The following is a 24,721-nucleotide window of genomic DNA, read 5'->3' as shown; positions in this document are numbered from 1 at the left end:
TGTTGAGGACGGGTTGAGACGTATGCATATATATCCATGCATGCCTGCAAACACGTGCGGGCATGTATGGTATATATGTGCATAGATTAACCACAGCATCATGGGACGATGTGCGCAGATGTGCCCAGCATCTGCGCACGTCTGCCCATGCTGATCCCCAGGGGCTCATGGTGGCCCCTGTGGGAAATATGTGCCTCCTTTAGACCGTGCCCCTTATAATATATATATGGCTGTGGCCCCTTATAACATATATATATATATCTATAATCCCCCTTAGAATACATTATGTCCCTTATATGGGTGTGTGTGTATATATATATATATATTTGAGCCTATAACTGCCCATGTATGCCCCCAGGTTTATAATGAGTATATATATGTATATAGATGCGCCCCAAGTATCTATAAACATATATATATATATATATATATATACTTAAATTTCCCCGGCGTTCAGCCAGTTCCTGCAGGGGGTGGATATGTCTCCAGGTGGCTGGTGACTTCAAAGGCTAAGGGCTTAATTGATTTGAGGCACTTTGTTGAGTTTATCAGCCTATTTACTATGCGGCCCCACCTTGTGTTTGTGACATGGCTGGGCGTGTGGTGCTGTGAGCCTCAGGGGGCCAACTGGCATGCATACGTCACAGTCACACTATGATGTCACATCCCTGAGGAGGGGGGAGGTGGGCGGTTTCTGAGGCTGATATAGGAGCCTGAAACCAGGAACAGGGGCTCTTGGAAACCTGGACTACAATCAGAAACACATGGGGACTGCTGCCTGAAGGAAGAGAGGCCCATATGCCCCTGGAGATGGCTGAGTATACGCTGGCATGGCATTGTACCTCTGCCCTTGCAGTGCCAACCATATTCACCCCTTCCTTGCCTATCCCTTCACTGCTGCCTGCTTACTCCAGTAGCAGCTGAGTGTGTGTTTTGGGGTGGGCTGCTAAGGAATGTATGTACAGCTAGAGTGTGGGGTGGAATTGGGAATTGTCTAGTGTAGCTAGGTTTGTATTGTGGTGTGTACGTCTATATGTATATATATTTATAACCATTGATCTATAAATATATATAGATATAGCGTATAATTAGATTACGATTATCCCCCCCTGGTTTACCCTTTTCCTACCCTGATTAACCCCTGGTTGTAACCCCTGCTTAAACCCTGCCACACACACCCCCCTCACTGTACACTTGCAGGGTATTTAACCCCCTGCATTGCTGTACAGTTCTTATATTATCCCCATTGTTATATCCTTTGTGTTTGTGGTCGGCTTACACCCCTGTAAGACCACCGTTAACCCTCGGTGTACCCCGTAGGGACAGTGCAGACGGGTGGGTTATTGTTAATATTACTTGTATGTGTGTATTGTATAGTTAGTTTGTGGGTGGAATTTGGGAACGTGTAGTGTATTTGAGTACTGTATATTTAGTGCTGTATTGTTAGTGTATTGTGTGCGTAGTGTATTGTACTAATAAATACTGTGTTACTTGTACCTATCTGTGTAACGTGTAGTTATTGGCGATAGTTAGTACAGTAAGGCGCATGCAGCTAGTGTAGCGATCAGTGTAAAGCATAGCGTAGGTATAGTGTATTTATTATATAAAGGCATAAATAGGCGGAGTCATCAATAGACGGCCCTTCCTATTTATGAATATTAATTATCGATATTCGCATAATATTGGTGATTAATATTCCCCCTTTACAGACTATCTTCTTTTCTCCCATCAATCATACACTCAGATCAAGTTGGTTTTATAAGAGACAGAGAAACACGAGATAACACAATCAAGACCTTGCTTCTAGTCAATGCGGCGAGAAATGATGCTTCTCCTCTGTGCCTATTATCGATTGACGCCGAAAAGGCATTTGACCGTGTCCATTGGAGCTTCATGGACACTTCCCTGAGACAAATAGGGTTAGGTTCTAAATTCATGAGTAGAATACATGCATTATATTCTACCCCTACAGCTAAAGTAAGAGTAAATAAACTATTGTCACCATCAATAAAGATACACAATGGCACCAGACAGGGGTGCCCATTATCTCCTCTATTACACGTTATCGTGATGGAACACTTGGCCAAGGCTATTCACACAAATCCCTCAATACATGGGTTCACAGTAAAAATGATCACAGTATAAGTCAGCTTTATATGCAGATGACCTAATGCTTTATGTCACTCAACCACATATTTCCCTCCCTTCAATTTTGAAGGAATTTAAAAGCTTTGGACACTTAAGCAACTTCAAGGTTAATTATACAAAATCAGACATTCTTAATATATCCATCCCACAACAAAGAATTTAGCAATTTACTTACCTCGTTCCCATTTAAACATCAACCTTCATCAATAAAATATTTGGGAGTGCAGATCCCAGTAGACCCAGATTTATTATATATACTAAATTATCTCCCTTTATTAGAGTGGACAATGAAAGATTTATCCAATTTTAACAAAAAGGGGTTATCCTGGTTTGGACGAATGAATGTCTTAAAAATTTTGCCAAAATTCCTTTATATCTTTCAAACAGTTCCCCTAACACCTCCTCCTTCATTTTTACGCACTGTGCAGACCTCAATTATCAAATTTGTATGGGGCTTCTCGAACTCTTGAATCGCCCTCACCACATTGAATAGACCTAAACTTTCTGGGGGGGGGGGGGGGGTTTACCAGATTATAAGTTGTATCACGCAGCTTCCTCATTTCTCAGACTCCTTGACTGGCAATACCACAGTGAATTAAAACAGTGGGTTTAAATAGAACAGTCCCTTTCCCCCTTAAACATGCTCCATGGATCAACACGGATGTTCGTCCCCAGCTCAAAAAACATAACAAAATGACACAAAAAACTCTACAATTATGGGACTCCTTCGTACGGAAAGGCATATGCTCTACAAAATCCAGCCCACTTACACCAATCTTTCACAATCCAGACTTTCCAGCTGGTATCAACAGAGATTCTTTTCTGGGGTTACAGGCTTCTACAGACCCACGCTTTTATCACCTCTCATCAGAGGCCCCGCTGCCGTCCCTTCATGACCTGAATATCCAAATATCCGTATATCCTGGTTGGAATACGAACAAGTGAAATCCTATACCTCCTCAAAAAGAGAGAAATGTTCTCTTGGGACATCTTTATCTGAAACTGAAAAGCTATTCTTACTGTCCTCTCCGCCGAACCACCTGATCTGCTTGCTATATCGGAATTTGATAGAGGGCAAACCGGGTTTTATCTCGGGATGGGAACAGGAATTAGGCACCTCTATAACAAAAGAGGACCAACAAAAAGCATTTATATTTTCTCATAAACTATCAATGGCCTGTTCAGCTCAGGAAAAAAACTATAAGATAATGGCACGGTGGAACAGGTACCCAGTCAGATTGCATAGGATGTTTCCTTCTGTCCCAGAATCTTGCTGGAGATGTGGAACGGAGAAAGGAACTATGCTTCATATCTGGTGGGGGTGTAGCAGGGTTAAACCATTCTGGGACACAGTCTTCGAAATATACAAAAAGATGACAAAGAAGCCAATAGAAAACACACCCCAGATAGCGCTCCTCTCCATCTTACCGGGCTCCATTGCATTTCAGAAAAAAAACATCCTAAGATTCTATATCTCCGCAGCTAGATCTGTGATACCCAGACATTGGAGCACCACACATGCGCCCAATATCAGAGAATAGTATCAAGAAATGTTACATATAACTAGAATGGAGGAGATCCCCGCTGAAGCCTCTGGCCAATCAACAACATTTCATAAGGTGTGGTCGCAATGGATTGACTTTCAGGAATCTCCAGAACTTCTATCAATACTCACAATGTGAGTGGCTGACCTTCATGCCATTTACTCCCTCTCGTCTTCCCCCTCCCCCCCCTTCCCTATTACCTTCCCCACCCTCTTCTCTTCTGTCCTCTTTTATCATCCTATCTTTTCTCCTCTTCATAGTTCATGCTCTTCTATGCTTAGTATTTACTTATGAAGAAAGAACAGGGGACATACCCTATGCACTACAAACTTATCGCACTATAGAAGTATTTTTTGCTGAAAATATACCCTTGCTGTTGTATATGTAAACCATGTGTATTATCAGATACTGTGTAGACATGTTACATGTATAAACAATCAAATTGAATAAAACAGTTTAAACATAATGAATAAACTGTGTTGAATGACATACGCCTGCTGGGATTACTTGCACATTGATTGTGGAGATCGCCCCTTTCTGTGCAGAGCGGAAAACAGATCGGGTGCTGTAGGATTAATTAATACTTACCTCCATGAGCATGAACATTAATACTTACCTCCATGAGCATGAACATTAATACTTACCTCCATGAGCATGAACATTAATACTTACCTCCATGAGCATGAACATTAATACTTACCTCCATGAGGCTGTCAGCCATGCGGTGCAGACCTGTGCCGACCTCTGATAGGCTACAGGCACAAGGCCTAAATCCTATCAGAGGAAACGGAGAAGGGAGACGCCACTCCTGTGTCCTGCCACAGTATCTAACTGTATCGCCATCCTACAGTTAAATATAGAGCGATTCAAATTCCACAATGGAATCGCTCATTTCCCACGTCTCTGCCACCACCCCCTCCTGACTTCAGGGTCGCGCTGCTTGAGTCGATCGCCTCACCTTGCCTAATTGGTGGTGCGGCCCTGCATTACGGGTTCCAAAATGTGTGTTGTATTGTCATCAGAACACTTTTACTCGACAATACAAAATTATAAAACTTAACCCATAGAACCTATTCTGGGGTACTGCAAGTAGAGGGCTGATTATTATTGGTGTAATGAAGGTTCTACAATCATCCAGTTGCACATAGAAGCATGCCTATCCTGTGACTAATACAGACGATTATTGCCAAATCTCTTCTAATTCCTTTCTTATTGTATGTGGAACATTTGGGCTAGCCTATGTTTATGTTCTCTCTTAATGTGTCAGATCATTCTACTGAAATTCCAGCTGCTGTAGTCATAATCTAATCAACCATCACGGCCATGTATTCTAGGACTTAGAATTTGGAAATAGCAATACAAAAGCTTCAGATATACCACAGGTTCATGAATGGTTAATGATGTCCTCCATGGCAGCCGTAGTGATGGATGAGAGAAGAATAGCAGCCGGTAGATGGAAGATGAAAGTATAATAAAGCAGAAAACGTTAATTGTACCCGTCTGTAGCTTTTTAATGAAATTAGCAAATTAATTATGTGATTTTCATTTGGTTTATTTGTATATGGATCCATACTGCTTCCAGTATTCTCTACAAGAACATAATTATGCCTGCAAACATCTGTCCCTATTCCCATGCAACAATTAAAGTGGCAATCGCTATTCTACTAATTCATAGGTAATTTCCAAGCATCGCAATTCTGGTTTATGAGATGTTTTAATTTGACAAAATGGGGGAGTGTGTACACAAAAAGGTAGAGAGCATTCTTACTTTGGATAAAGCAGGCCTGACATGCAGAGGAGCTATTACAAAATAGTAACGGGACTATCTGGAAGTTGAATATTAATGGCCTGTCATCTCACAGCACCCCCACCAATCAGCTGATTGAAAGGCCGTGGTGGTCCCGCACTGTATTCTCTTCCTAGGCCTGTGTCGTCACGTTCATTAGTCCTATGCCCTATTTGCAGCTCAGTCCCATTAAAATGAATGGGCCTGGCCTGCAATACCGAGCACATACACTATACGATGTACAGCTCTGTACTTGGCAAGCTGTGGGGAGGCTGCAGCACTCGTCAGAGCACCATGGCCTCATCGGATTCCCACCAATCAGATATTGATGACGTATCCTGAGGATAGTTGAAGAAAAAGATGTTACAGCAGCATCTCCAACGATCTCCTTTATTGTGGTATTTCAAAGCATATGTGCAAACAGACAATGCAATGTTTCGGCTGTCCTCAGCCTTTGTCCAGCATACAATGTACATCCATTGATTCCACATGTAAATAGTAGAATACTTATACCGCTCCCAACAATCCACTCCAATCATCAGCGTGTGGGTAGATACCCACCCCCAAACACAGACATCCCATTGGGCAGAAATCCCAATCCTTGCTTTGCATAGTAGATAATCGCACCTGAGTTCTTACCTCCAAGGAGTAATCATGTCACGATACATTTCAGCATCCTGTGTGTATATGGCAACATCGCATGCGCGTCTAGCATCGCGGGAATCACATGTTCATACCTCCGCATCACTAGACGTCATCATGGTCACCTGACCTACGTGTTGCGAACAGCTCGTTTCTCCCACTCGCCTGACATCACGCCGCATCATGTTGCCAAGGACACAACACTCGCTAGTTACTAAGTGCAATCAGATCCCTCAAAAGAGGTAAAAAAGAGGGAAAAGAACGCCCAATCCATATAGTAATAACAGCTGGAGCGACCCTTGTGGTACACTATGGTGCAATCAGCTACTACAGATTTGAAAAATGTCATAGAGTACAGTAAGTAAAAACCAACACGATGTGAATCTCAGGGGGCAATTACATTACATTTGTTTCATGTAGATACAAAATCGTATAAAATCTATACATGTGTATAAAGAGGAGTACTTTAATCGATCCCTGCAACATTGAACTCCAAATTGATTCCATAAGGCTGCATTGATCTTAGAGTATATATCCATTTAAGTTCTTTTTTTCTCAAAATGTTGTCCTTATCACCCCCGCTTGTGAGTGTCCCCACTGCGTCTATTACCCGGAACTGAAGTTTATTGATAGAGTGTCCACGCTCGACTAAATGCCTCACCACTGGTTTGTCCAGCATCTTCTTCCTAATTGTGTTCTTGTGCTTATTGATCCATTCCCTGATCTCCATCGTGGTCTCGCCCACGTATATGAGACTACAGAGACATTGGATCATGTACACAACTTCTTGGCCGAGGTGGAGGACAGATTGGTCTATCAATCCCCTTTTATTGGGCGGGTCCTGTGCTGGTGGCGCTACATCGACAAACTTTTTATGGTCTGGAGTGGTACTACAGATGAACTGGACAGTTTTCATGCCCATTTAAATATGGGCGTTCCTGGTTTGCAGTTCACTGTTACAGTATCAGAGAAGGAACTCCAATTCCTTGATGTATTGGTTCATGTGGTTGATGGGGAGATCAGGACTGATCTTTATCAGAAGCCTACAGACAGGAACAACCTACTCATACATGACAGCTATCATCCTCGGCGCATGGTGGACTCCTTACCATGGAGCCAACTTTTGCGTGTGAGAAGAATTGTCTCAGACGATAATGACTTCTCTAAAATAACTGATGAGATGTGTAGCAAAATTATAGAAAGAGGTTACCCTAGAAAACTTCTGTGGAGAACACAGGAGAAGGTTATGTTGATTGATAGGGAGTCCACGCTCGACCGATCGTCTCGCAATGAAACAGGGGAGAGAATTCCATTTGTATCTGTATATTGACAGGATAGTGGAGATATTGCAAGAATTTTGAGGAAGGGATTGCCTGAGATAAAAGAATTTAAGGCTGTTGGAGAGCCATGTGAGAGTGGACAAATGTATTTGGCCCCTACGAAGAACGGCAATTTTCCATGTCTGTCTTGTTGCAATTGCAGCAGTATCATGAAAGGGGATATGTTTTCGCATCCATATAGTATAAAAAAATTCAGAATTAATGGATTTTTCACTTGTAGATCGAAATACGTTGTATACATGATCCAATGTCCCTGTAGTCTCATATATACGTGGGCGAGATTACAATGGAGATCAGGGAACGGATCAATAAGCACAAGAGCACAATTCGGAAGAAGATGCTGGACAAACCAGTGGCGAGGCATTTCGACGAGCGTGGACACTCTATCAATAAACTTCGGTTCCGGATAATAGACGCAGTGGGGACACTCACAAGAGGGGGTGATAAAGACAAAATTTTGAGGAAAAAATAACTTAAATGGATATATACTCTAAGATCAATGCAGCCTTATGGACTCAATTTGGAGTTTAATGTTGCAGGGATCGATTAAAGTACTCCTCTTTACACATGTATAGATTTTATACGATTTTATATGTACATGTAACAAATGATTTTAATGTGTATTACTGTAACTGCCCCGAGATTCACATCGTGTTGGTTTTCACTTACTGTAGAGTTAATGAGTGAAACTAGTGGTTAAATAATTCTCACCGATATTTCAAGAAACAAAATTTGCCAGGGACCCACAGAAGCTTTGTGGGGAAATATCCTTTTCTAAAATTTAACTTTTATAAGGTATGCAATAAAAATATACACCACAGGATGTAACAATTGACAGACGTACATACATATAAGGGGTTCAAATAGAGATACCCCAGTGCTAGTAAGGCAGAAGGTAATAAATTGAACTGCTGCGCCTGGATGGACGCCAGCAGTCTTACCTGACCAACCAAATAGCTCAGATCAGCAGACGTATTGCCTGGGTCAGACGGAGTCCTGTGTAGGCGTGCAGTCAGGGAGGAGGTTCTGTACCCTATCTCACCCTATATTTGGGGGAAAGGGTCTGCTCCCATACTGCCTGTCTACTCAGAGCACTCGCCCTAAGAAGGGCGACCCCGTCAGGATACCTGTCCCTAGTTATGGACCTGATCGCTGGCACTAAAAATACAAATTAACTACAGACCTCCCGACGTGGCACGTTTCTGTCGTGTCGACTCCTCAGGGGAAAGCAAGTACATGTAGAAAAAAGACTCACTAAATACCAATTGCATCCGCAGGTAAAATGATGCAGACTCTGCGGTCAAGTGGTACTAGAGAGAAAAAAAGAGAGAAGGGGGCTCAGATGGTGTAGATCTCAGCCTAAACTATATGACATCCGTGGTGCAGGACTGCCATGTTGCGGAGGGAGTAATAGCCCTCTGCTCTTAGGTGTGTGAGGATATGGTGGTCCTCTCTCAAGGTAATGTCCCTCAGATATGGGGGTTCCTCAGCCAATACCAGCCACTTACTGTACTCTATGACATTTTTCGAATCTATAGTAGCTGATCGCACCATAGTGTACCACAAGGGTCCCTCCAGCTGTTATTACTGTGGCGAAACCAACCTCGCCACTGGGTTTTGGGGAGGCCTGTTTACCAGCCTCTTGCCTCAGGATTACGGCCCTTTAAGATACTTTTACTAACTTTTAAACCCCTGAACCTATTCAAGTGAATTTTGGATAGGTTTGTCCCCAAGTTATACTGGTTAAATTGATACAGTCATGTGAAAAAATTAGGACACCCTTTGAAAGCATGTGGTTTTTTGTAACATTTTTAATAAAAGGTTATTTCATCTCCGTTTCAACAATACAGAGAGATTAAAGTAATCCAACTAAACAAAGAAAACTGAAGAAAAGTCTTTTCAAGATCTTCTGTAAATGTCATTCTACAAAAATGCCTATTCTAACTGAGGAAAAAGATAGGACACCCTTGCCCCTAATAGCGAGTGTTACCTCCTTTGGCTGAAATAACTGCAGTGAGACGGTTCTTGTAGCCATCTACCAGTCTTCGACATCGGTCTGAGGAAATTTTACCCCACTCCTCAATGCAGAACTTTTTCAGCTGTGAGATGTTTGAGGGGTTTCTTGCACGTACAGCCCTTTTCAAGTCACCCCACAGCATCTCAATGGGATTCAAATCTGGACTTTGACTTGGCCATTCCAGGACTCTCCATTTCTTCTTTTTCAGCCGATCTTTGGTTGATTTACTAGTATGTTTTGGGTCATTGTCATGTTGCATGGTCCAGTTCCGCTTCAGCTTTAATTTTCTAACTGATGGTCTCACATGTTCTTCAAGCACCTTCTGATACACAGTAGAATTCATCGTGGATTCTATGATGGTGAGCTGACCAGGTCCTGCTGCAGCAAAGCAGCCCCAAACCATGACACTTCCACCTCCATGCTTCACAGTTGGTATGAGGTTCTTTTCTTGGAATGCTGTGTTTGGTTTACGCCAAACATGTCCTCTGCTGTTGTGTCCAAATAATTCAATTTTGGACTCATCTGTCCAAAGAACATTATTCCAGAAGTCCTGGTCTTTGTCAACTTTATCTCTGGCAAATGTCAGTCTGGCCTCGATGTTTCTCTTGGAAAGCAAAGGTTTCCTCCTTGCACACCTCCCATGCAAGTTAAACTTGTACAGTCTCTTTCTGATTGTAGAGGCATGTACTTCTACATCAACAGTAGCCAGAGCCTGCTGTAGTTCTCGAGATGACACTTTAGGGTTTTTGGAGACCTCTTTTAGCATCTTGCGGTCTGCTCTTGGGGTGAACTTGCTGGGGCGACCAGTCCTGGGCATGTTGGCAGTTGTTTTGAAAGCCCTCCACTTGTAGACTATCTTCCGGACAGTGGAATGGCTGATTTCAAAATCTTTTGAGATCTTTTTAAATCTCTTCCCAGACTCATAGGCTGCTACAATCTTTTTTCTGAAGTCCTCTGACAGCTCTTTTGCTCTCACCATGGTGCTCACTCTCACTTCAACAGTCAGGAGCACACCAAACTAAATGTCTGAGGTTTAAATAGGGCAAGCCTCATTCAACATGCAGAGTAACGATCTACTAATTATGTGCACCTGGTGTGATATACCTGTGTGAGATCTGAGCCAATTTAAGAGGGAATACATGTGAGGGTGTCCTATCTTTTTCCTCAGTTAGAATAGGCATTTTTGTAGAATGACATTTACAGAAGATCTTGAAAAGACTTTTCTTCAGTTTTCTTTGTTTAGTTGGATTACTTTAATCTCTCTGTATTGTTGAAACGGAGATGAAATAACCTTTTATTAAAAATGTTACAAAAAAAACACATGCTTTCAAAGGGTGTCCTAATTTTTTCACATGACTGTATAAGTTATATGTATGTACAATGTAAACTCCCAAAGTTGTAACAATTTATAAGAAGTGTAACTTTTCAGCGTAGGAGATAGTTGAGTAGATACAGAAATTGACTCAATTATCTCCTAGACAGAGGGGAGGAATATGCTGGGTGTGTTTCTATTGTCCCATTGTGCCATGGTCCCATTGTGTCCGATTGGTTGCTGTACTTACATTGTATGTGTTGTAATATATTGATTGGTTGTATTTCAAAACCCTGTGGGCAGTACTATGTTTGTGGATTGTGAATAAAAGAGGCTGTTCATGCAAGTACAGTCAGTGGCTGCTTTATACCTTCATGAAGTTTTGGCTCATGTTTGGGGAATGCGATAACTACACTCTTGGGGATTGCTATAGCACAATACTCCCCTGAGTAGAAGCTCTTGTAAGAACTTGTTCATGGTTCCGGCTCTCTGGATGTAGGAGAGGTTCCCCCACTGGAAGCTGAAGCCGGTCTTAGGTCCAGCGTGGGTGGAGGACGGTGAGACCCCAACCAAGCTGCGGCGGTTCGTGGGGTCTGCAGTGCGTACGGTGTCAGGTGGAGTGCTTGGAGTCCTCGGAAAGCACTAGGAGCATCTATCGATGGAGGTACCCGGTCGTAGTGCCAGGCGTTCCGTTACAATTACTATATGGATTGGGCGTTCTTTCCCCTCTTTTGAGGTATCTGATTGCACTTAGTAACTAGCGGGTGCTGTGTCCTAGGCAACATGATGAGGCGTGATGTCAGGGGAGTGGGAGGAACGAGCTGTTCGCAACACATAGGTCAGGTGACCACGATGACGTCTGTTGATGCGGAGGTATGAACATGATTGCGAACGAGATCTCGCTGATTCCCGCTATGCTAGACGCGCACTCGATGTTGCCATGTACACACAGGACGCTTTGCAGTCAGACATGCGCAGTAGCGCTTGATGGACGCCAACATGCAGCTGGAATGTATCGTGACATGATTACTCCTTGGAGGTAAGAACTCAGGTGCGATCATCTACTATGCAAAGCAAGGATTGGGATTTCTGCCCAATGGGATGTCTTTGCTTGGGGAATAGGTATCTACCCACACGCTGATGATTGGAGTGGATTGTTGGGGGCGGTGTAAGTATTCTACTATTTATACGTGGAATTAATGGATGTACATTGTATGCCTGACAAAGGCTGAGGACAGCCGAAACGTTGCATTGGCTGTTTGCACATATGCTTTGAAATACCACAATAAAGGAGATCGTTGGAGATGCTGCTGTAACATCTTTTTCTTCAATTGCTCTGTGTCCACTTGGGATCCTGGGGTTGGATACAGCTGTTGCATTCCACATACAAGCTCTGGGATACCGTTGTGTGCTGCTTCTACTTACCTTGATTTATCCTGAGGATAGGTCATCAATATTGTACTACTTGAAAACCTCTTTAAATAAATTATTACAAAAAAAGAAGAAAAAAAAGGGAATTTGAACTATAAGGAGAGATTCTTACACCAGTATCTTGGGGGGAGATTTATCAAGACAATTGCTTTCTGCGGCAGAAAACTGGCGTAAATGAAGATAAATTTTTCAGACGCCCCCTTCCTGCCCTTGACACACATCCTTTAGGGAAAGTAGCGAGGATGGCGTAAAACTGATGCAATAATTTTTTAAAGAGTCAGAATTGCAAACGTTTTAATGCCACATTTCAGGCGCAAGAGGAATGATAAATCTTCACCTTGGTTTCCATTTTTACAGGATCTCTCAAGGATATGAGAAACTGTTATGAATCCTAACATTATCACCCATTTGTCCTCTTATTAATTAAAGGCTATGAACACCTTCAAAGGCATTTTTTTGTATCTTTGCATTTCCCTCAAATCGGGCTAAAGGAAGAGTTGCCACCTGACCAGTGGACAGCTGGTATTTGTGGCAGGAGGCCAGTGTGGGTATTATCATGGTCCATAGATTTGCCCATAATTTTCCTGCTAAGGAGTCCCTGCTCTGACTCTATACAGTTGCAACAAAAAGTATGTGAACCCTTTGGAATTATATGGATTTCTGCATAAAATGTGATCTGATCTTCATCTAAGTCACAACAATAGACAATCACAGTCTGCTTAAACTAATAACACACAAAGAATTAAATGTTACCATGTTTTTATTGAACACACCATGTAAACATTCACAGTGCAGGTGGAAAAAGTATGAGAACCCTTGGATTTAATAACTAGTTGAACCTCCTTTGTTAGCAATAACGTCAACCAAACGTTTCCTGTAGTTGCAGATCAGACGTGCACAACGGTCAGGAGTAATTCTTGACCATTCCTCTTAACAGAACTGTTTCAGTTCAGCAATATTCTTGGGATGTCTGGTGTGAATCGCTTTCTTGAGGTCATGCCACAGCATCTGAATCGTGTTGAGGTCAGGACTTTGACTGGACCACTCCAGAAGGCGTATTTTCTTCTGTTTAAGCCATTCTGTTGTTGATTTACTTGTATGCTTTGGGTCGTTGTCCTGTTGCAACACCCATCTTCTGTTGAGCTTCAGCTGGTGGACAGATGGCCTTAAGTTCTCCTGCAAAATGTCTTGATAAACTTGGGAATTCCTTTTTACTTTGATGATAGCAATCTGTCCAAGCTCTGATGCAGCAAAGCAGCCCCAAGCCATCATGCCCCCACCACTATACTTCACAGTTGGGATGCTGTGCCTCTTTTTCTCCACACAGTGTTGTGTGTTTCTTCCAAACAACTCAACTTCGGTTTCATCTGTCCACAGAATATTTTGCCAGTACTGCTGTGGAACATCCAGGTGCTCTTGTGCAAACTGTAAACGTGCAGCAATGTTTTTTTTCCTCTGTGGTATCCTCCCATGAAATCTATTCTTGTCTAGTGTTTTACGTATCGTAGATTCGCTAACAGGGATGTTAGCATATGCCAGAGACTTTTGTAAGTCTTTAGCAGACACTCTAGGATTCTTCTTCACCTCATTGAGCAGTCTGCGCTGTGCTCTTGCAGTCATCTTTACAGGACGGCCACTCCTAGGGAGAGTAGCAGCAGTGCTGAACTTTCTCCATTTATAGACAATTTGTCTTACCCTGGACTGATGAACAGCAAGGCTTTTGGAGATACTTTTATGACCCTTTCATTTTTATGCAAGTCAACCATTCTTAATCGTAGAGCTCTTTTGTGCGAGGCATCATTCACATCAGGCAATGCTTCTTGTGAAAAGCAAACCCAGAACTAGTGTGTGTTTTTTTATAGGGCAGGGCAACTGTAACCAACACTTCCAATCTCATTACATTGATTGGACTCTAGTTGGCTGACACCTCACTCCAATTAGCTCTTGGAGATGTCCTTAGTCTAGGGGTTCACATACTTTTTCCACCTGCACTGTGAATGTTTACATGGTGTGTTCAATAAAAACATGGTAACATTTAATTCTGTGTGTGTTATAAGTTTAAGCAGACTGTGATTGTCTATTGTTGTGACTTGGATGAAGATCAGATCACATTTTATGACAAATTTGTTCAGAAATCCATATAATTCCAAAGGGTTCACATACTTTTTCATGCAACTGTATATGGCTTAAGAGTCCCTGGTATATATGGAATAAAAAAAACTGAGCATCAGAAAGGATTGAGAGATAAGAGGGGAAGAAAGGGAATGGGGTGATGGAGAGAGAAAGGAGAACAAAAAAGGGGGGGTAGTGGGTGATGGTCGGTGAAGGAAGAAATTAAAGCGTAGTGAGACAGGCGCCAGGGGATGCAGTAGTAAAGGAAAGTGTCAAGAGTGAAGGCAGCTCACACCCCTATCGATTTGGTCCCACAGTTATACTCTCTGTTATGTAAAAAAAGAGATGATGTTCTGGATTTTTAAGTTTTCTAGTTCCATTTAGAAATCCCTGGAATATAGCCATATTTGAGTCCACAACGACCCATACATCTACATTTTTGTTTTCAATACCTATAATATTGTATCAAGCATCTATTTTCTATCGATTCCTCTACTTTTAAGCTACATCGATTCATTTTGACATTATCCATGGATAAACCCATTCATTTATAAACCTACTTGTCACCAATATAGAAGGGATATTGGCCCTTACTAGATCTGGGCCATTACGACAAAATGTCCCCGTATCGATGGAGTACCCCTGAGATCTCCCGACCAAGGTTTACCCTTTAGTGTGTTGATCTTATGTGATCCCTGCCCATGGAGGCTATAGGAGGAATGGAGTGTCATAATGTTTTAATAAATTAAGTGTATACAGAGATATGCATATAGTTTATGTACATATATACACTTTCCTTTTTATGGCCTTCTGCATGTCCAGTCTTTTTATACTTATATATATGTTCAAATTTATGTAACCAGTAATGTCTTCTCATCTTTTAGATGCTCTATTTAATCTATTTAATTTTTTTATTAATTTTACATTTCATTTATTCCAGGTAGTCTACTCGATCTATTTTATGGTATATATGTGAAATATCGTTTTATTATTTAATATCTTTTACAATGTACTGAATGATCTAGGTTGCAGTGCCTTTTGGGGAGGTTTTGCTCTCCGAGTCCATCCCCATTATTATCACTATTACTATTACTATTATCATTTATGACTCTACCATTTTGGTTGTGTCTTCTCCAATTATTTTCTTTTTCATTCCCTTCATTCCCCCCCCCCCCTTTGTTTAGGTTTTTAAATTAAGAGGTCCAGCCCATCTATTTATTGCCACCAACAATAATATGTGGAACGTGCCTAAACACTAATGAATACAAATATTATTAGTGATTGAATATTCAAGGGTTAACCCACCCGAGCACGGCAGAACAAGGCTGATATTAGTCTATTGAGCGCTACGCGCCTGCGCATCTTACCCTGCAGCTGGCATAAGGATCGGCTTGCGTTCCACCAGATCAGAAGTGGCTTGACTTCCGGTCCCTGCGCACTGAGTATTCCAACTCTGATAATTTGTAGTCCGTCCCTATAAGATTAAAGGGAGTATCTCCTGCTCCCCTATAGACCCCCCCTGATGATTCTGATATTCAGTTCCATAGGCACATACACTCACCTAAAGAATTATTAGGAACACCATACTAATACGGTGTTGGACCCCCTTTTGCCTTCAGAACTGCCTTAATTCTACGTGGCATTGATTCAACAAGGTGCTGATAGCATTCTTTAGAAATGTTGGCCCATATTGATAGAATAGCATCTTGCAGTTGATGGAGATTTAAGGGATGCACATCCAGGGCACGAAGCTCCCGTTCCACCACATCCCAAAGATGCTCTATTGGGTTGAGATCTGGTGACTGTGGGGGCCATTTTAGTTGTAGCCCACCTTTTTTCCCATTCTGACATTCAGTTTGGAGTTCAGGAGATTGTCTTGACCAGGACCACAACCCTACATGCATTGAAGCAACTGCCATGTGATTGGTTGACTAGATAATTGCATTAATGAGAAATACAACAGGTGTTCCTAATAATTCTTTAGGTGAGTGTAATTAGTTAATTCTAAAAAATGATGCGTTCCACAGTGGAACGCATCACTTCCAGGTTGTACCGAAACCTGAAGTGAAGTCACACTGACGTATTTTTGTCCCTATATGTACTGCAAGCTGATCATTCTCTTAACATGGTTATGTCATTTTACTGCTCCTGAGGAAGGGGGAATTATAGAACCTCGAAACGCGTGGAGTTTTTATGGAATAAAGTTCCTTGTTTATATGTTAGAGTCCACCTGGTCATCTATTGCAGGGACTACGTGAGAACTACGATTCTACATACAATCTCGGCGAGGGAGGATTGGCAGCAAGTGTCTAGGAGCTTTATCGTGTGCCATCCTCCCTGGTGAAGTGAGTAAAGACTTCTCCATTGTTAATGACCTTGAGGGGTTCAGATCGAGTAGAACACTCTTATACTAATAGATATGTAATTTTATGTTTTTTTCTTTCATGGATTGATCCACACCTTTCTAGTTTGCACCATTTCCCTTACTATAAAGGGGCTACTTTTAAGGGACTATTAATCTCGAATTATTCTATTTTGGGCCATTTGGCCGGATTTACTGCTGGAATTTCTAATACCTTGTCTAAAACCCCACTGGGGGATTTTTTATTCATCCACTGGTGCTATATCCATCAGCTATATTCTTTTCTCATCTTCCCAGTTTCTGGCGCTCCACTAGTTAATTTCCATTTTTTTGCCTCTCCATATGTGGAATCACTACTATGCGAATGAAGGGGGGAATTCCCAAGCACTGTCAGTATGCTTGGGGATAGCCCTGTATATTTAACTTTTATTCTGTCTCTAATATCCTACTGTCTGGAACCCAGAACCTTATGTATTAAAGACAGGCACTCTATGAAGTGAGCTACAGAGCCCAATGCTGCCAATAGTAGGATTTTCTCTCATTTTTCTCCATGTATAATGTACTGGTATTTACAGGTACATCTCTGTATATAACAGGACATTGTGTGGTTGATTTGTTTTATTTAATTTATAAATATAAAAGCAGAAATGTTGCCTGTAGCAACCAATCATATTTTGGGCCAATTTTTAAGGGAGGTCTGAAGAAAGAAGGGTGGAATTTGGTTGCTATAGGTAAATAACCCGGTTTTCCTTTACAACAGCAGTTCTGATAAATCACCCCCGTAATGTTTTTAGTAATTGCAAAAAAAATATATGTCATGGTACAAAATAAATTACAACAATGACAAGACCATGCATTATAGGAGGAGAACCATTACCATAATGTAAGCGGCATCTCCATCAAATGATGGAAATGAACGCCTCCTGATTATAATGGGATCTGGTTTTCATTAGAAATCCCATCATTTTTCCCCCGAACCATATGGAGCAGAGCATATTCTAGCTCTTCTTCAATAACATACAGGTTATAGGGAGAACCAACTGAAGATTCTAACGTTCTGGTACCATACACCGGAAGTGTTACATGCTATGAACCCAGGTTTGCCAGATCTCTGCTGGCGGTGCTCCCAACCGAAAGACTATTCCATATCTTCTGGTCCTGTCCAATTATAATGTCATTCTGGACACGGGTTAGACGATTCATACAGGTCATTTTAGATATTCCTATCCCAAGTGACCTTCTAACACTCCTCTTGAATGTAGTCCCGGCACCAATTAGAGGTCGGGGTGCCGGGCTGCTCCTCTACATGTTAACTGCTGCTAAATGTTTGATTGCACTTTGCTGGAAAAGCTCTACGCAGAACACGATGACTAATTTCCTGAAATGTTGGCAACCTTGGGACACTCGTAAGACTATGCTACCTTTATAGTCAGAGAGACAATAATTTTAATCTTATGTACTTCTATTGTTATTTTTGTACAAGGTTTAGTTGTGCGTTCCCTCTGTGATGGATCGCCATGATCTTACTATACTGTTTGTAATATCACATACTTTAAAACTCAATAAAATATAAATGGGAAAAAAAGAAATCCCATAATTTTAACGGACAATGGGGGAGATTTATCATTTTCCATAGGAACTCTGAAAAATGAAAGGTGGCATCTGACTGGTTGCTATGGGCAACAAAGCCAGTTTTCCTTTACCACAGTTTCAATAAATCTCCCCCACTCACATGTTTTAGACAGAATGGGCAACGGAAGTTCCTGAACAATCCACCAATATGGTTCATTATGGCGTTTTCAGTTTTTTTTTTGCCATGTTGCAGACATTTTTGCCATGAGGCAGATTTTCAGTTGCGAAAAATTCTGCAACAAGATCTGCAGCGTGTGAAGGCACCCTCGACTAGACAGGCTAAAGAGGTGTCAGATTTATCACAGTGGCTGATGCTGGATGATACATCTTTAGACGTCTGTGCTCTGGCCATGTAAAACTGAGCTGTAATATGATGTCCCTATCCTGCTATGGGCCGAGACTGTCCCTTGTGTGATGGAGGTATTCTCTAATAAAATAACTGTATTAGGGTGGAATGGTTTGTAAGATACGTAAAAAGTAATACCACCTTCCTCTATTTTCTATACTGTAATAAAAAAAAAATAACCAAAAAGAACAGAAGACACATATTACACCAATCTCGTAAATAGGTCTGTATTTTAATTTTGTAAATACATTTTTTATATGAAAAAAGCAACACGCTGACAAATAAAATAGCTTGTTCTGTGGGTAAATTTCTCTGACAAATATGCAAAATGTATTTTAAGTTTCAGCAAACTGGATATGCCACATTCACAGTGCATCCAAAAAGTACCATTTGAACTATTAACATACATCTTAATAAAGGGGTATCACTTCAGAAAATGCCTATGTACACAATCCTACATAATCTGATATTATCAGACCTTCATGTGGGAGCCTGATATAAAAAAAAAAAAACAAGATCCAACATGTGCAATCGACACTGCAAACCACGATGTTCTTCTGACCGGTCATGTAATGAGCACACTGCCTAATGTATTCTTCTCTATGGTCACCACATGCTATCGTCATAGTTATATAAGCTTATTTTTCTGATTATGAATATCGGTGTACCATTGTATAACCTCCTGAAGTATGGGATTCTCCAGGTTATGCTGCAAAGTGGACTTCTGGGAATAAAAAATTGGCACAATACAATTGTATAAAAAAGTTCAGTCAAACCGAAGTAAAAGATGTACAAGACATGGAGGTCTGCAGCAAGTTATGAAGCATGTTTAGGTTAAATCTGTCCCCACCTACATATCTACGCAAGATGCCGTAAGGTACCACATGGTATGTGTAAAGTGCTTGGTCACAACAGAGTCGTCTACTGGGTTATGCCGTTAAGATGTCTGAATAATAAGAAGCTGAGAGACTGGAATGTAAACTAAAAAACATATTTGGCCTCTGTATGAACCCCCCAACCCCCCTCAACCGCAGCTCCTAGGATGCACTCTAATAGGCCGCCCAGGGATAACACTATTTCCAGAAGGTAGATAAGTGGTTGCACATATGGTTTTAAAAATATGCTATAATGGTAAAATATAAAAGAAAAAAATACCATATACAAATTTATATGCTGTGTAAATAAAAATATACTTTTGAAATGTTTATAAGCAACACCTAAAAATGGGACTTGGCTGATTGACATTATTTAACATTTCAGTTCACCCAAAATAGTGACCCAAATGATCTAGAATGGCAAGAGATCATTCAATTTACAAGGCAATTGGCACAGTCATAGGATAGTTCAAATCTTGACATCCATTAGGATCCGGTAGGAGAGGGTTAAGGGACAAGTGTTGTCACATTTTTTGGGAAAGCAGCATTGTAACACACACTTCATGAATGCAGCGCTGAAGATGCTGCAGATATCTGCAGGAAGCGGCCCAGCTAATGTTCCATGGTCCCATTCCCAATACAGACCTCTCACCAGCTGCTGCTGCTCCAGACTGTAGATGCCTAATCCGGGAACAGGACCAAGTGCGTTCAGCCATCATCAGATTCAAACTCTTGAGACGTCTCTTCGGAGAAGCTGTCTTTGTGGATTCGCCCATCACTCTTCATACTTTGGAAGGTTTTTTTGAAGGCCACCATCATGGCATGTGCCAGCTTTTTGGCTTCTATCTTGCTCTCACATTCTACTGCATGGCAATCCATCTGGAAGGTCAGGTCGTCATTGATTTCCCTGTAGAACCAGGCAAAGATGTTGGGGCTTACATTATGATCTGCTGTGCAATAGGCAATCCTTGCCACCTGGAAGGTGTCCATACACACAGTAGCTTCACCCTTGAGGTCTTGGTGGTGGAGCCGTACCTGAAAGGGACGGATTTCCAGAATGGCATTGGAAGGAAACACATCTGCACGGGCCAAAGTGTGTTTTTTCCACAATTCAATCACGGGCTGCTCTGTACATCCTGATGAAAACTGGACTCCTGTTGCAGATATTTTTCCCAGGTACGTCACCTGAAATAGAAATAGGCAGTTATATTTAATATAGTATACATACAAAAGGGCTAGAACGCAACAGACAGGCCATTATAAAAGGGCACATGTTTTAAGAAGACTATACAAAAAGTAGTCCAATCTTATTTCTGTCACCAGAAAAGGGGCCCATACTATTCCAGGTAACATGCGCGATATGTTAAAGGGATACTATTAGCTCCATTTCATACAGAAACCTGCCATTTATGATACATTGATACATGACCGCTACAGGCTTCATCTTTTTTCCCTAGGGCAGACCGATCACAGCAGGGGGCTCCTGCTCCAGCCACTTGTCTGACCGCTAGACATAGGACTGTGAGGAGCGGAAGGGGGAACGTGGCCGAGACACAGATTATATATACATAGTACCAATTGCAATATCAGACATAATAGGAGGAGATGAAAAGAGGACAGTTTCATTTTCTTGTGCATTTTCTGTGTTTAGCATTGCTTTAACCGAACTCAGACAACTGTACACAGTGCAATTCCATAATATATACATCTACTATAATTGGAACAATGCTAAATAATCTGCTATTGCCCTGCCAACCAGTGGTACACTGAGAATAAGGGGCCCCGTAGCAAGGATCAAACCAGGCCCCCCCACACAGGAAAGAAGGGTTTCTGCATAAACCCCTTTCAATGACCCTTGGGCCATTTTTCCACTGCCTCATTTGCAAAAATGTGTTCCTTCAAAAGAGGCATGCTCACCCTGCGGCCCTCCGGCTGTTGTAAAACTACAACTCCCACAATGCCCTCCTGTAGGCCGATAGCTGTAGGTTGAGCATGCCTGCTTTAAAGGGTCCTGATCAAGTTTTCACCTCCAATAGAAGAGGAGATAATTCCAACTAAGACTGTGCCCCCCCCTTGCCCTGGGACCCATAGCAGTCGCATGGTCTGCCGCCATGGTAGTTACACCCCTGCTGCCAACCTGTATTGCTGTTTAGGGGTCTCACAATGGGCTGCGATACACCAGATCAGATCACTTCTGGTTGTAAACGAAGATATTCTAATAAAACCTAAGCCGTGCAGCAGATTGAACCCACAGCAGTTGAGTAATCTTCACCTAGACTGACCAAACGTCTCACAAATCACCCATAGAAAATAATTATGTCATATTGAAATTCAAAAAATAAAAAAAAATTGTTCCCCAAAGGTTTCTGAAAAGGGGTTGATAGATCATGGAAAAGGAGAAATTGTCTTGAAATCTATGTTTTCTTCAAATCACACCGGGGACTGCAAGGGAAAGAATACTTTAAAAGCCAAGAACACAAATTGCAAGGGACGGCTCTAAAGGTCCTGGGCAAGGAGACCTGTGTGACAAAGCCTCATTTGTTCAAAGGCCCTTTCTTCAGGACTAGGGGCGATGGGGACAAAACAGGGATATGTTTACTTCTGCCAGACCAGGCAACATGTTCAGCTGTGAGAGAAATGCACAAACTGCCCCCCATTCAGTGCCCAGCAGACCGATTTGGCAGGCTGCATTGTAATGACAATTTAAATTCCTCGGATTTCCTCCTGTTGGCAGAAGAATCGCAATGATGCTTTGAATACCACCCTGGCAGACAACATGAAGGGCTGCAGCGAGATGGCTGCTTAAAGTGGACCTGCCCCCAGAAAGCTGAAGATGTGTGACCATCCAGAGGAATGCTACAGATCATGGGTATAGTTAGTACGTGAAAAAAAAAAGACACGTCCATAAAGTTCAACTAGAGGTGGAAGAGGTTGAAGGTGAAGGGCGAGGGTAAATTGTAGAACTTTGGGGCAGATTTGCTAATCTAATTAATTTAGTGATGCAAGATTGAGTCTGTGTGTCCAGCTATAAGATTGACCATTCATTTCCTTCCCACTAATCTAAATGTGCCAGAAAGTGGCTGGTGCCAAATGGCTTCAGTGAGTGAGGGGGAGCAGGCCAGACTATATACTCACACTAATTAAAATCAGCCTATAGGGCAGACAAGGTGGTCAGGAGTGCATGACTGAGGAGGCAGCCACACCTCCAGTACAAACTGCAAAGAAAGAAAAAAAGGGGGTCAGTCAGCACATCCCAATGCGCAGGAGCACATTGCTATGGCAGGGAACAACACTAAAAGACAAAACATGCAATGCGACAACTCACTGCAATATAAAGTACAAAATTGCATAATAATTACAAGTGCTACAGTGGAGGCCATTTGGCGCCGGGAGTGGTGTGGAGTGGACCCGGCATGCATGTTGATACCTGCACTCATTGGATACAGTGGAGGCCATTTTGGCACCCAAAATGACAGTTATTGAAGCAGACCCAGCATGCATGTGGAACCTACACTCCCTAAAGAGTATGGTAGCAGTCATGGCACTTAACAGGTAGAATTTAGTGTTGGGAACCCGTCTAATAGATCGCCTTGACGTGCGGCAGACGGGCTCAAATTATTTTGTACAAAACGATTTGCCAAGTATCTCTCACTTATAGTGTAGCACTTGTAATTATTATGCAATTTTGTACTTTATATTGCAGTGAGTTGTCGCATTGCATGTTTTGTCTTTTAGTGTTGTTCCCTGCCATAGCAATGTGCTCCTGCGGTTTGGGATGTGCTGACTGACCCCCTTTTTTTCATACCTCCCAACCGTCCCAGATCGGTGGCTGTCCCGCTTTCAACTGTATCGGAGTCCTGAGGATGCAGATACAGCTGAATATAATGGTGAGGCAGCGAGCTATCAGTTCCCTTCTTCACCATTCACAGGACTGTGCACTCCCCAGCAGGTGTGATGCAGTGACATCATCGCGCCTTCTGTGCTCTGTAAGAGCGCAAACAATGGGAGGGGGGAATACGCTTCATTCATAAGTAGAGCGGGGCTAGGTGAGTGGTGCATTTTATTATTAAAGTTAGGCTACTTTCACACTGGCGTTCCTGGGTCCGCTTACGAGATCCGTTTCAGGGCTCTCACAAGCAGCCCAAAACGGATCAGTTCAGTCCCAATGCATTCTGAAAAAAAAACACCTTGCTTGATCTTGTCCCTCCTTCAACTTTTCAAAAGTTGGAGGTATGTAACTACATAGCACACAAAAGTCAACACATTTGTAAATGGATATGGAAAATAGCTACATTGTGCAACTCAAGTCTAGTGGCAGACACAATGCTTATGGACGCATTCAGAAGGTGAAGGTTCTGCGTTGAATCCTGAAGCAGCCTGCTGACGTGAAGTATTTTTATACCAGTAAAACTCAGACATTAGGTCAGTTTCCGCTACCCATCTCTTTCCCCTGTTCACAAATACAAGTCTGAGGACAAACAGCCTTCATTAACCTTGCTGGCCACCTCAATGGAGATCCTCCGGGAAGTAACGTATTCTGCTGCTGGCAGGGAAGCAGTTAAAACCGGCTTTGCTGAGCTTTCAGCCGTTAGAAGATACAACCACAGCGTTCTCCACACGTCAAAAACCCAAACATCTGGTGGAAGCTCCTGTGGAGCCCAAACATTGGATCCAGCTCCACATTCCAAAACCAGACGTACTCAATTGCCCCGACTATTAACCCACGCTTTACCACATAATCCCAGAATTAACCGCTATGCTGACAGCACAATTAGTCTAGCAGAACACAAACGGTTATTCCTGAAAGAAACAAATGAAGTTATCACACGGTTTCTTATACATGGAGCAGAGGAAACCAGAGGATCTGTAAGAAGTACATGGCTTTCTTCTGCTGAAGGAAGTACTGCATTCTGTGGTTATGAAGACGGGTCGGTCAGTGCTCTCAGCTGGATGGTCACCATTGGTAAGGGGTGGCTGTTGAGGTCAAACACTAAATGTTATAGGCAAACATTTCTTAAAGGGAATCTCTCTCCAGTTTATGCTGTCTAATCTGAGGGCAGCATAAAGTAGTGATAGAGGCCCTGATCACAACTCTGGGTCTCTTACCATTCTCTTACCATTCATACGAACGTATGGCGCCGTGCCTGTGTTGCAGGTCGCACACGACGGTTCCG

The 24,721-nt window shown here is 42.2% G+C and overlaps 1 protein-coding gene across 3 annotated transcripts in view; it reads right to left on the bottom strand.

The window, feature by feature from the left end:
• Positions 1-18,885: 18,885 nt before the first annotated feature.
• Positions 18,886-24,721, bottom strand: part of PID1 (phosphotyrosine interaction domain containing 1) — a 66,673-nt gene continuing 60,837 nt past the window's right edge. For all 3 annotated transcript variants that reach the window (XM_044289536.1, XM_044289538.1, XM_044289537.1), the window contains one exon: positions 18,886-20,732. In XM_044289536.1, coding sequence (XP_044145471.1) covers positions 20,256-20,732 — 477 coding nt within the window. In that variant the 3' untranslated portion in view covers positions 18,886-20,255. The remainder of the gene's footprint in view (positions 20,733-24,721) is intronic.

The sequence above is a fragment of the Bufo gargarizans genome, chromosome 4 (genome assembly GCF_014858855.1).
Source record: "Bufo gargarizans isolate SCDJY-AF-19 chromosome 4, ASM1485885v1, whole genome shotgun sequence".
Taxonomy (NCBI): domain Eukaryota; kingdom Metazoa; phylum Chordata; class Amphibia; order Anura; family Bufonidae; genus Bufo; species Bufo gargarizans.
Note: the sequence above shows the minus strand (reverse complement) of the source record. Positions and strands in the feature narration are given on the sequence as shown.